At 42.8% G+C, this 12018-nt stretch overlaps 1 protein-coding gene across 1 annotated transcript in view; it reads left to right on the top strand.

The window, feature by feature from the left end:
• The window catches only part of LOC122933776 (sodium-dependent serotonin transporter-like), a 112797-nt gene that overhangs the window by 37419 nt on the left and 63360 nt on the right, over window positions 1-12018 (top strand). Inside the window, exons 2-3 of the mRNA XM_044288787.1 lie at window positions 4175-4309; window positions 4787-5006. Of these exons, the coding sequence (XP_044144722.1) occupies window positions 4175-4309; window positions 4787-5006 (355 nt within the window). The remainder of the gene's footprint in view (window positions 1-4174; window positions 4310-4786; window positions 5007-12018) is intronic.

Genomic DNA, 12018 nt, shown 5'->3' with positions numbered 1-12018 from the left:
TCCTGAAATTCGGATCGAATTCCACTTCGTCAACTTCGATTCACTCAGCTCTAGTAACCACTAACATATAAAAATTATTGTTTTCAAAGGTTCCATGGAATTAAATGGTCTCTGTCATTTTAACACATTTTGCATTTATCAGTAGTACAGGTAATATAAGGAACTTTGTATATCTTAACAGATGAAAAAAAAAATCATTTTTCTCCACGTATCAGGTTTATTTTCTCACCCCACCTAGCTCCATAGAAAGTAAGAGGAGAGCAGTATCTCCTATAGTTTATGTGCCGTTTATGGGAGATATCATAGCAGCTCGTCTTCAAACATTAGCTCAGGGAGAACTGAAAATTACAACCTACGGAGTGAAAAATACCTTTACAAATAGTATAATAGAGCTACTGAGGAAGGGGTGACCAGATACCCCGAAACGCGTTTAGCCAGGACCCCAATGACCGTGACCCAGCCAGGACCCCAGTGACTGTGACTAGCCTGCTGTTGACAGTTATACCGTCTGCCGCGCGAATGGGAAGGTGAATCACACAGCATAAGACTAACCATATCAGCTGGAGTCTAGCTGCACATGGCCAACAAACCACCATCACGGGAGAACGGAGACAAGAGTCGCTCGTGAATATTGGCCTGACAAATACAGGACCACCGAGCCGAGCTCCTTTGGGACATTTACTTATACGGTAAGGTCGTACTGATTCTTCCGGCAGGCAGTCATAAGGAGCACAAGAAAGTTTATTTCCCCAGTGGGACGCCGCTGGTGATAGTTTATAGCGGGACGCCGCTATCTCTCTAAATGTATGTACACACTATTTGCAATTGACTTATAGGATCCAGTTTATGTTACCATACCAGGAACATCCATTTGATCCTTTTTAGGATATTTTGTATATGTCGATTACATTTGGGACTATACATCAAGTGCGACTATACAGGGAGTGCAGAATTATTAGGCAAGTTGTATTTTTGAGGATTATTTTATTATTGAACAACAACCATGTTCTCAATGAACCCAAAAAACTCATTAATATCAAAGCTGAATATTTTTGGAAGTAGTTTTTAGTTTGTTTTTAGTTTTAGCTATTTTAGGGGGATATCTGTGTGTGCAGGTGACTATTACTGTACATAATTATTAGGCAACTTAACAAAAAACAAATATATACCTATTTCAATTATTTATTTTTACCAGTGAAACCAATATAACATCTCAACATTCACAAATATACATTTCTGACATTCAAAAACAAAACAAAAACAAATCAGTGACCAATATAGCCACCTTTCTTTGCAAGGACACTCAAAAGCCTGCCATCCATGGATTCTGTCAGTGTTTTGATCTGTTCACCATCAACATTGCGTGCAGCAGCAACCACAGCCTCCCAGACACTGTTCAGAGAGGTGTACTGTTTTCCCTCCTTGTAAATCTCACATTTGATGATGGACCACAGGTTCTCAATGGGGTTCAGATCAGGTGAACAAGGAGGCCATGTCATTAGATTTTCTTCTTTTATACCCTTTCTTGCCAGCTGTGGAGTACTTGGACGCGTGTGATGGAGCATTGTCCTGCATGAAAATCATGTTTTTCTTACCTTGCAGACTTCTTCCTGTACCACTGCTTGAAGAAGGTGTCTTCCAGAAACTGGCAGTAGGATTGGGAGTTGAGCTTGACTCCATCCTCAACCCAAAAAGGCCCCACAAGCTCATCTTTGATGATACCAGCCCAAACCAGTACTCCACCTCCACCTTGCTGGCGTCTGAGTCAGACTGGAGCTCTCTGCCCTTTACCAATCCAGCCATCTGGCCCATCAAGACTCACTCTCATTTCATCAGTCCATAAAACCTTAGAAAAATCAGTCTTGAGATATTTCTTGGCCCAGTCTTGACGTTTCAGCTTGTGTGTCTTGTTCAGTGGTGGTCGTCTTTCAGCCTTTCTTACCTTGGCCATGTCTCTGAGTATTGCACACCTTGTGCTTTTGGGCACTCCAGTGATGTTGCAGCTCTGAAATATGGCCAAACTGGTGGCAAGTGGCATCTTGGCAGCTGCACGCTTGACTTTTCTCAGTTCATGGGCAGTTATTTTGCGCTTTGGTTCTTCCACACGCTTCTTGCGACCCTGTTGACTATTTTGAATGAAACGCTTGATTGTTCGATGATCACGCTTCAGAAGCTTTGCAATTTTAAGAGTGCTGCATCCCTCTGCAAGATATCTCACTATTTTTGACTTTTCTGAGCCTGTCAAGTCCTTCTTTTGACCCATTTTGCCAAAGGAAAGGAATTTGCCTAATAATTATGCACACCTGATATAGGGTGTTGATGTCATTAGACCACACCCCTTCTCATTACAGAGATGCACATCACCTAATATGCTTCATTGGTAGTAGGCTTTCGAGCCTATACAGCTTGGAGTAAGACAACATGCATAAAGAGGATGATGTGGTCAAAATACTAATTTGCCTAATAATTCTGCACGTAGTGTATATTAAGTGCAATCCATCTACCTCATGGACAGTGCTGTTCTCTATTCTTCAGCGATATTTTGTTACTTGTGGCCACTTGTATATTTATTTATATTTATATTTTAGGGTTTCTTGTTGGCATGTATATTCTTATCCTTAGGAGCATCTATTAGGATGTGTATTGGTAGCAGAGGTTTATGGATTTGCATTTTATCAATTTGTATTTTATTTATTTGTGTAGTAATAAATTCTTTATGGTCTGATTATCTTAAAAGTGCTCAGATTTTCCTTTGTTACACGTATCTGACCTTTTGAGGATAGGGTGAGTCCTCTTGTCTTAGAGCACCTCATTTGGGTCCTAGTGAATACTGTGCGCCACATCCATTACTGTTAAATAGTATAATAGACAGATATATTTCCATCCTCAGATATACTTAATTTGCTGTAACCATCAACAAGAACCTCTCCTTAAAGGGATTGTCTGAGTTATGAAAAAAAAATATAGCACTGTAAATCTGATGGTCAGCAATATATAACTAAGCTAAGCAAGTTTTCAGCAAAAAAAATTATATATTTTCTAATTTCACTGGTTCTCTTCTGGCCTTTTATTTACCTGCAATACCAACAATCTCTGCCCCTCCCCCTGCTCTGAAAAAGGGAGTGAATACAAGTGCTGCCCTAAGCGATATGTCTGCCTGCTAGGAGACTCAGCAGCATGTTGTATTTGTAGCTGTACAATGACACTGCTGATACACAGAGGATCTTCTTCCTACCTGTTCTTGTGCAATGCTCTGCATAACTCCTCTGTCAGCTCCTGTGCCCAGCATTTGTCTCCTCGCTGCCTGAAGCTACTCAGTAAAGCCTTCAGCCCTGAGTCTGTGCAGCTGAAGGGGTTAAGAATCCAGGGAGAGAGTGAACGGGGCGTGGCCAGCACAGTGACGTCTCGTGTACAGACTTATATCTGATCTCTCAGGCTTGTGCATGAAACATCATCAGAGTAGGGAGAGAAGTTGACATCACAGGTCATGTGACGCTCAGTGAAATCTGAGAAAGCAGCAACTACAGATGCAGTAAGTACATGGTAAAGCTGTTACATTTGTCTAGTTAGAAACATACAAAGAACAAAAAATAGCTCAGACAGCCCCTCTAAGGCTACTTTCACACTGCCGTTTCTGGGTCCGCCTGTGAGATCCATTTCAAAGCTCTCACAAGCGGCCCAAGACGGATCAGTTTAGCCCCAATGCATTCTGAATGGATAAGGATCTATTCAGAACGCATCAGTTTGGCTCCGTTCCGCCTCCATTCAGCTCTGGAGGCGGACACAGAAACGCTGCTTGCAGCGTTTTGGTGTCTGCCTGGCGATGCAGAGCCAAACGGATCCGTCCTGACTTACAATGTAAGTCAATGGGGACAGATCCGTTTACATTGACACAATATGGTGCAATTGTAAACGGATCCGTCCTCCATTGACTTTCAATGCAAGTCAGGACGGATAGAGGCGTTTGCATTATAGGTGCGGATCCGTCTGTGCAGATACCAGACGGATCCGCACCTAAACTCAGGTGTGAAAGTAGCCTTATCCCTTTTTAATGTTTGAAAATGTAATATCTTCTTTTTCTAATACATGCTTTTTTCAGACATAAAAAAACAAACTTTGCATAAAAAATCTGTATGTTATGACAATGTTGACATTGTATTATCTATTATTTTAGGAGCATTCCTGATTCCATATACCATTATGGCCCTATTTGGTGGTGTCCCACTCTTCTTCATGGAGTTGGCTTTAGGACAGTTTCATAGAACAGGAGCTATCCCCATTTGGAAACATATTTGTCCTATCTTTAAAGGTAAAATTTACCTATTCAGTATACTTCTTGTACTGGCTTATGTAATCATACATTTATACAGAAGTCTGCAAGCAGAAGGTCTCTATGATACAGAGGAACACTTTCATGTATGCTAATATACTTTTCCATAAACAAAGGCAAAACCCAGCTCACCGGTTCTGGACTGTTCATGCTGGACTAATCATTTTTTGGATATACTAATATTCCTATTTTAGATGGAAAATGCCCAAAAATAGATAGTATTTTGTATTATTTGCAAATTTGCTACATTTCCCTTGCTGCATCCACTTGCTATGGCTTCCCCTAGCAAAATCAACTGTTTACCAAGGTGCCAGGAGTGGGACCAAGGGTGATCAGTTGATTAACCAGGGATCTACATTCTGAGAGATCTATATTAAGCTGTCTCTGATGAACTTGTTGCTTCTTCACGTCTAACACAAAGATAACAATATTATAACCAGTGCTTCTTTTTTCTAGGCATTGGGTTCGCTATATGCATCATTGGATTGTACGTATCCTTCTACTACAATACTATAATAGCCTGGGCGTTGTATTATTTCTACTCCTCTTTTTCCACAACTTTGCCATGGACAAGTTGTGACAACCCTTGGAATACAATAAACTGCACTAATTACTTTGGAAAGAGCAACATCACATGGACTAATTACTCCAAATCCCCTGCTGAAGAGTTTTATACGTAAGTGCATGTAAGTGGCTTTAAATTAGATGGTCTAGATTGTATATTATTGTATAGTTTAGACTTAAAGTCGCATTTAATTTACAATTGATTACATATTCAAAAACACTGCAATTATCTATTTTTCTATCTATCTATTTAATCTAGCTATATCATCTATCTATCTTTCTATCTATCTAATCTCTCTATCTATCTAAAACAGTTCATTGTATAGAGTAGGTTTATGAAGGCTACTATATTGATGTGTCTGAATTATTGAATCTTTACAGCAAGGCTATCGGATATACCACTGGGAAACTGTATGCAATGAAAATGTGGCTAGGAAGTTGGGGATCTCAGTGACTAATTAATACATGTAAATTGCCTTGAAACAAACCCATCCACAAATGTTATTGGTGTGATCTAATTAATAACTATATTAAGGGTACGACCACACATTGTGGTCAAGTCTTGGTAGTGATGCATGGCAATACAAGCTACAGCGGCTTCTAATTAAACTAATTATGAACACACTGTTTAGTTGGTCTGCTTTGTTAATGGCTTTGCCGTATTGCGGTTACCATGCGGCTATTAACAATGCAGACCGACTAAACAGAGCGGACTAATTGGTCTAATTAGAGCCCGCTGCGGCTTGTATGGTTGCAAATGCAGTGCAAGCACATAACAGCTGAGACATGACTGTGCCATGTGGTTGTACCCTAAATATTAGGAGTTAACCACACAGTAACACATCCACATATTAAACATTGCTCAAAGCTCAACATAATCTAAATGTACTGCATATAACTGTTTATCAGCATTTGGGTAGTGCAGCATTTGTCTGCAGTTTTGCTGCGTTACCTCAGCTACACAGAGTGACAAACGCTATTGGAACAAATAATTTCTACTGGTGTGATATATGAGTTGAAGAAAAGAAAGTTCAGCAGCTCTCACCTGCCCCACCTTCACCTGTGAGCACGGAGGACCCGTGTCAGGCCCGGGTAACGTATTGCAATATGGTTGAAGAAATCCAGCTCCACTTCGGTAAAGGAAAAATTTATTTTGCTTGCGGTAAAATCACATCCAGTTACAGTTACAAAGTCGTTGTCTACATGTTTCGGGCTACTGAAGACAATTCGCGCCCTTATTCATATATATGAGTTGCCCCCCAAAAGAATTGATTGAAGTAGGGGTGTTATATACCAATAATATACTTTCTATATAGTGCATTTAGGTACTGCAGCATTTGTTTGCGGTTTTGCTGTGTTACCGCAGCTACACAGAGTGACAAACGCTATTGAAACAAATAATTTCTACTGGTGTAATATACCAGTTGCCCTCCCCAAAAAACAGATTCAAGCAGGGGTTTTATATACCAATAATATACTTTATATATAGTGCATTTAGGTAGTGCAGCATTTGTTTGCAGTTTTGCTGCGTTGTCGCATCCACACAGTGACAAACGCTATTGGAACAAATAATATCTACTGGTGTGATTTACCAGTTGCCCCAAAAAATCTGATTGAGGCAGGGGTGTTATATACCAATAATATACTTTCTATATAGTGCATTTAGGTACTGCAGCATTTGTTTGCGGTTTTGCTGTGTTACCGCAGCTACACAGAGTGACAAACGCTATTGAAACAAATAATTTCTACTGGTGTGATATACCAGTTGCCCTCCCCAAAAAACTGATTCAAGCAGGGGTTTTATATACCAATAATATACTTTATATATAGTGCATTTAGGTAGTGCAGCATTTGTCTGCGGTTTTGCTGCGTTACCTCAGCTACAGAGAGTGAGAAACGCTATTGGAACAAATAATTTCTACTGGTGTGATATACCAGTTGCCCCCCAAAAATTGAGGCGGGGTGTGATATACCTTCTTCCACAAATACATGAGGCCGAAGCCTAAGTGGGAAGTTGCAGAAGGTGAGTGCGATTACATGACGCACCAGACTTGGTTGAGTGGCTCACTCAGTGTTCCACTTCTGCACCCTCCTCATCCTCTCTATCTGCACCCTCTTCACTCTCTGCTGTGTGCACCCCCAAAGACACCACCTCCACCGCCATATCCCCTCCGCTCGAGTCAAAGGAATTATTTTGCCATCCATTCCAAGACCTTACCGATGCGCAGCCATTCTTGGCATCAGATCAGGAAGAGGAGGTATCAACGGTTGCCACCCAGCAGTCTGACAAAAGTACCCAGATCAGTCCAAGGAGGGTGGTCCCCGCTGTTGCTGCCTACTCTGAGATCTCTAATATCAGTGGTGGTGAAGGTGACGATGATGACGTGTCTATGGACGTCACGTGGGTGCCCACAAGAGAGGAAGAAGAGGGGAGTTTAGAGGGAGAGACGGAGCAGCAGATAGGGAGGAGAAGGAGGAGAAGCAAGCAGAACATACAGTGCACAGGAGGTAAAAAGCAGACTGCTAATGTATCTGCAGCGAGCCATCCACCATGCACGGTCAAATCTGGCTCTCCCAGGACGCCAGCACATGGCTCTGCAGTGTGGGCTTTTTTTAACGTGTCCACTGCTGACAATAGTGTTGCCATCTGCAGCCTGTGCTGTCAACGCATAAGTCGTGGTAAGCCCAATACTCACCTAGGGACTAGTGATGGACAATATCTGCCGGGACAGTTCGCGAACGTGATCACACGAACACGATCAAATGTTGGCAAACCACAAGTTCGCGGGGGGTCCCATTCATTTTAATGGCAGTCGAACCTTCAGCTCATATTTGCAGCCAAGAAATAATTACTAGAAGTGCACAAATAGTACCACAACATGGACAGTGACATACGTGACATACCAGATGTATTGTTCGAATTTGCAATCTCCATTCATAATTTTTTTCAATGCGAAATATCGGCAATATAATTTTTGCGTATGTGCATGTGCAAATGCACTATACAGTACCCAAATGCACAAGAAAGTATATTGGTATATAACACCCCGCTTCAATCAGTTTTTTTTGTGGGGGCGACAGGTATATCACACCAGTATAAATTATTTGTTCCAATAACTCTTGTCCCTCTATATGCCTCCAGTATCGCAGCAGAACCGCACACAACTGGCGCACAATACAAATGCACTATAATATACTTTCTAGCATAGAAAGTACAGGTCCTTCTCAAAAAATTAGCATATTGTGATAAAGTTCATTATTTTCTGTAATGTACTGATAAACATTAGACTTTCACATATTTTAGATTCATTACACACCAACTGAAGTAGTTCAAGCCTTTTATTGTTTTAATATTGATGATTTTGGCATACAGCTCATGAAAACCCAAATTTCCTATCTCAAAAAATTAGCATATCATGAAAAGGTTCTCTAAACGAGCTATTAACCTAATCATCGGAATCAACTAATTAACTCTAAACACCTGCAAAAGATTCCTGAGGCTTTTAAAAACTCCCAGCCTGGTTCATTACTCAAAACCGCAATCATGGGTAAGACTGCCGACCTGACTGCTGTCCAGAAGGCCATCATTGACACCCTCAAGCAAGAGGGTAAGACACAGAAAGAAATTTCTGAACAAATAGGCTGTTCCCAGAGTGCTGTATCAAGGCACCTCAGTGGGAAGTCTGTGGGAAGGAAAAAGTGTGGCAGAAAACGCTGCACAACGAGAAGAGGTGACCGGACCCTGAGGAAGATTGTGGAGAAGGACCGATTCCAGACCTTGGGGGACCTGCGGAAGCAGTGGACTGAGTCTGGAGTAGAAACATCCAGAGCCACCGTGTACAGGCGTGTGCAGGAAATGGGCTACAGGTGCCGCATTCCCCAGGTCAAGCCACTTTTGAACCAGAAACAGCGGCAGAAGCGCCTGACCTGGGCTACAGAGAAGCAGCACTGGACTGTTGCATGTCATTCGGAAATCAAGGTGCCAGAGTCTGGAGGAAGACTGGGGAGAGGGAAATGCCAAAATGCCTGAAGTCCAGTGTCAAGTACCCACAGTCAGTGATGGTCTGGGTTGCCATGTCAGCTGCTGGTGTTGGTCCACTGTGTTTTATCAAGGGCAGGGTCAATGCAGCTAGCTATCAGGAGATTTTGGAGCACTTCATGCTTCCATCTGCTGAAAAGCTTTATGGACATGAAGATTTCATTTTTCAGCACGACCTGGCACCTGCTCACAGTGCCAAAACCACTGGTAAATGGTTTACTGACCATGGTATTACTGTGCTCAATTGGCCTGCCAACTCTCCTGACCTGAACCCCATAGAGAATCTGTGGGATATTGGGAAGAGAAAGTTGAGAGACGCAAGACCCAACACTCTGGATGAGCTTAAGGCCTCTATCGAAGCATCCTGGGCCTCCATAACACCTCAGCAGTGCCACAGGCTGATTGCCTCCATGCCACGCCGCATTGAAGCAGTGATTTCTGCAAAAGGATTCCCGACCAAGTATTAAGTGCATAACTGAACATAATTATTTGAAGGTTGACTTTTTTTGTACTAAAAACACTTTTCTTTTATTGGTCGGATGAAATATGCTAATTTTTTTAGATAGGAAATTTGGGTTTTCATGAGCTGTATGCCAAAATCATCAATATTAAAACAATAAAAGGCTTGAACTACTTCAGTTGGTGTGTAATGAATCTAAAATATATGAAAGTCTAATGTTTATCAGTACATTACAGAAAATAATGAACTTTATCACAAGATGCTAATTTTTTGAGAAGGACCTGTATATTATAACATTGTACAAGGAAGGCAATCCATTAGAACAGTGATGGCTAACCTTGGCACTCCAGCTGTGGTGAAACTACGACTCCCAGCATGCTCCATTTATTTCTATAGAGTTCTGAGAGCAACCAAGCAAGGGAGGCATCTTGGGAGTTGTAGTTTTACCACAGCTGGAGTGCCAAGGTTAGCCATCACTGCATTAGAATATACATAAAGATAAAATGTAACCTTTAATAATGTTACTATAAGGGTCCATCCACACGTCCGCAAAACACGGACACCGGCAATGTGCATTTCGCCATTTGCGGACTGCACATTGCAGCCACTATAATAGAAAATGCCTAATCTTGTCTGTAATTGCGGACAAGAATAGGACATGTTCTATTTTTTTGTGAAAACGGAAGCACGGATGCGGAAGTGTGGATACGCAAATGCGGATGCTGATACGCAAATGCGGATGCGGACAGCACATTCCGGCCCCACTGAAAATGAATCGGTCTTCACCCGTGCCGCAAAATTGCGGAATGGATGCGGACCCATTTTGCGGACGTGTGAATGGAAAAGATATCCCTCAAAATGAAAATAAATAAAATTATTAAATTTAAGCAAAAAGCATAGATGTGGTAGGCAATAACAAGTGTTCGGCGGGACCAAATCAGAAACCATATGTCCTACCACAATCCGGGGGGTTCCAGTGCACTTTTATGAATCCAGGAGGGAAAGCAAAAAACATCTATCCCTGGGCTAGATGATGATGTGGTATTGAAGGACAGGGTGGGCAACGAACTGTCCCTGATATTGCCCTTCAGGGGGTGCTATTCTGGCCCTGATAGCCTAACCACAAACTACCCACCCTGATAAGAGCGACCCCGTCCGAAACCTTACCCTATATAAAAATGGCCCTAGTAAGCCCCTAGCCCCTGACTTCCAGGTGATCACTATATAGATCTATGTGTTTTTGATCATTATAAAAGTATATTATAAGTATATTACACCTCTCAGTATGTCCCACCTATCAATAGCACACCTATACCAGTCCTTAAAAGGACTTTTGTGGCCCTATTAGCTAGCGTTTGGTGTCCCTAACAGCCTGTCCCTGCTCCACAATGCAACCTCTCCCTACACTGGCAAAACACTGAATGTAAAATGATGGCCAGATCAGGTTTATTTATAAGGTAGGGGGTATGTCCATGTGCTGAAACGTCTCAATTGGCTGTCCTGTACCACCTGATGGATGTGTCATGGGTCACAGTTCTTCACAATGTTAAAGAATATGGCGGATGCGAATATCTCCATATGTTTGGCTTATCGCGAACACGCAAAGTTTGCCATAAAACGACCGCCGGGCGAACCGCAAGGCCATCTCTACTAGGGACGACCGCCTTAAGAAGGCACCTGGCCTCCCGTCACCGAGCCCAGTGGGAGCAACACCGTCAGAACCCACAAAGACACACTCCTGCTGCTCCACGTCCTGCCTCTTCTCCTTCCGCTCTCTCCCCCCATTTTTTTTCTACTTCAACTTCAACCGTGCCATTGTTGCATTCATCTGTCAAAAGGCAGGCTTCCATGGCCCAAATGTTTGAGTGAAAAAAGATGATGACGCCGGATAACCCTCTTGCCCAATGGCTGACCGCCGGCTTGTCGGAACTGCTAGCCCGCCAGCTACTGCCATATAAATTGGTGGACTCATAGGCAGTTAAAAAATATGTGGCCATTGGCACACCGCAATGGAAGGTACCCGGATGGAAATATTTCTCCCAGAAGAGCATCCAGGAGCTATATGGTCACGTTCAGCGGCAAGTAAATGTATCTCTGGCACACAATGTCGGTGCTAAGATACATCTGACCACGTGGTCTAGCAAACACGGGCATGTAAAATACATAACTTTTACTGCCCACTGGGTGAACTTTCTGACGGCCGTCAAGCATGCAACCCGTGGCACCCGTGTGGATATGATGTTACCGCCACGGATTGCATGCACGCCTGCCTCTTCTTCTCCTCCTCCTCCATCCTCCTCGGCTGACTCCTTCTTTTCCACTGCTAACACCTCTTCCGCTGCACCCCCGAAGCTCCCCAGAACCTATTAGACGTGCCAGGCGAGAAGTTGCCATGCTGTGCTGCGGCTATTGTGCCTGGAAGCCAAGAGCCACACCGGTCCTGCACTCCTTTCAGTTTTGCGGTCACAAGCCGATTAGTGGCTAACCCCGCTAAATTTGACAGTTAGTAAAGTGGTGTCCGACAACGGTGCCAATCTGCTGAGAGCGCGGAAAAAGGGCAAAATGACACACATGCCGTGCATGGCACACGTCCTAAACTTAGTCGTGCGGCGATTTGTTGCCAAA

Source organism: Bufo gargarizans, chromosome 1 (genome assembly GCF_014858855.1).
Source record: "Bufo gargarizans isolate SCDJY-AF-19 chromosome 1, ASM1485885v1, whole genome shotgun sequence".
Lineage (NCBI taxonomy): Eukaryota > Metazoa > Chordata > Amphibia > Anura > Bufonidae > Bufo > Bufo gargarizans.
Note: the sequence above shows the minus strand (reverse complement) of the source record. Positions and strands in the feature narration are given on the sequence as shown.